Here is a 1,570-nt window from a genome sequence, read left to right as displayed (position 1 = left end):
GACACACACCTAGCTTAACTCTACATATGTTTTCAGAAACAAAGCCTACAGTATCGCCAATTTCTAAAGCATTGATAATTTCTTTATGCTTTACAATTAAGAGCTCTGCTAGACCTATACAGCCAAGAGGAGCATGGAATTCTTCAGTGTTATTTTAATAACCAGGAAATCTGACAACATGATCTTTTGTTACTAGCTCTGGATTGTGGGATGGAGGGGGTAGAAAAAGGAGAAAGGAGGAAGCAACAAATGTTGCAGCTTCTTTTTTTTTTCTTTAAAGTTAAAAATATTGCAGGATACATACAGGGCAATAAATAATACTTAAAAAGGTTGACAGAGGAGTGAAACAATATTATAATAATTTATTCACGGAGAGAGCGTGACATTTCCCTCACCCCCCAAAACAAAATAAGCGTTCATTCCTCTCATCTGCAATAAGCAGTTAAAAAAAAAAAATTAATCATTTCTTTCATTCTAGTCAACTCTCGCACCCTGCGTTTTCCGGCTGTGTTGTGTGTGGATGTGTGGATGTGTGGATGTGCAGTGATCCAGGCTGAGAAAGAGCGAACTCGGTGACCTGGGATCCCCTTCCGGGCGCATGTCTCGCCCGCCTGCCTAGCGCTCTGCTCCGTGGTGGTGTTCAGCAAACTGCCACTGCCCTAGGCGGGGGCTGCCACTCTAAGGTATAACTGAGTTCTTTAACGACTACTGGGATCTCTAATGCGTTTTAGATGCGCTAGGATGAGAGCTGCTCCATCCAAGGAAGTTTTTAGTAGTATTAGAGCTCGCGGGCCTAGGATAAAGCACATATATTTCACGCAGAAAATTGGAAGCCGGCGTCAGCTCACAGCCTTGCCAGGAGCTCGGGGATACAAGGAAGGGGCCCGATCCGGCCCCCAGGCCCCGGCCGCAGACCCTGGGGTGGTGGTGGGGTGGGGTGGGGTGAGGGGCCTGGGGTCACACTGGACGCCCCGCGCCCATCGATCACACTGCCCGCAGGCACCCTCACTCCGACTTCAGAGCCAGGTCTTCCAAACACTCCCCCACCCCACCCCCGCCTACTTTCCAGTTTCTTCATCGGCGCCTCAGTTTCCCCAAAACGGTTCCTCCGGTCTCCCCCACCCTGACACTTTTTTTTTTTTTTTTTTTTTTTAATAACCATGAAATCTAGCATGAAGCTCTGTCCTCCTCAATCCCTCAAGTCAGCCGGCTGCTCCCTCGCTCTGGGTCCGGGACCCACCAGCCCAGCACGGATCTCTTTGCCCCTAGGCCACTTTTCACTCGGGCTGGGGGTCCCGCTTGAGACTCCCGAGTTCTCTTCTCACCCATTTTTCCCTCGGCCCGGACCGGCCTCTCTTGACAGCCCTGTGTCCCTCAGGCCGGCCCCCTCCTCGGACCCTCGCCACCGTCTTTTCCTCAGCCCAGCTCTCTCCATCCCCTCGCTGCGCCCCGCAACCCCGCGCGTCCGCCGCTCACCTGCGGACTCCCCGGTGTTGATCCAGTCCGGGTTGGCGATGCTGGCGATGGCGAAGATATCGGCAGCCAGAAAGAGACATCCTGAGATGATGGT

The 1,570-nt window shown here is 52.1% G+C and overlaps 1 protein-coding gene across 1 annotated transcript in view; it reads right to left on the bottom strand.

Annotated features, from left to right (window-relative positions):
- The window catches only part of LOC102812968 (uncharacterized protein C16orf52 homolog B-like), a gene marked incomplete at its 5' end in the record, with an annotated part of 84,916 nt that extends 83,346 nt beyond the window's left edge, over positions 1–1,570 (bottom strand). The window contains one exon of the mRNA XM_006871992.1: positions 1,477–1,570. Coding sequence (XP_006872054.1) covers positions 1,477–1,570 — 94 coding nt within the window. The remainder of the gene's footprint in view (positions 1–1,476) is intronic.

Source organism: Chrysochloris asiatica, unplaced genomic scaffold (genome assembly GCF_000296735.1).
Source record: "Chrysochloris asiatica unplaced genomic scaffold, ChrAsi1.0 scaffold00178, whole genome shotgun sequence".
In the NCBI taxonomy this organism is placed as follows: domain Eukaryota; kingdom Metazoa; phylum Chordata; class Mammalia; order Afrosoricida; family Chrysochloridae; genus Chrysochloris; species Chrysochloris asiatica.
The sequence above is the reverse complement of the archived record's forward strand: the minus strand, read 5'-3'. Positions and strand labels throughout refer to the sequence as shown.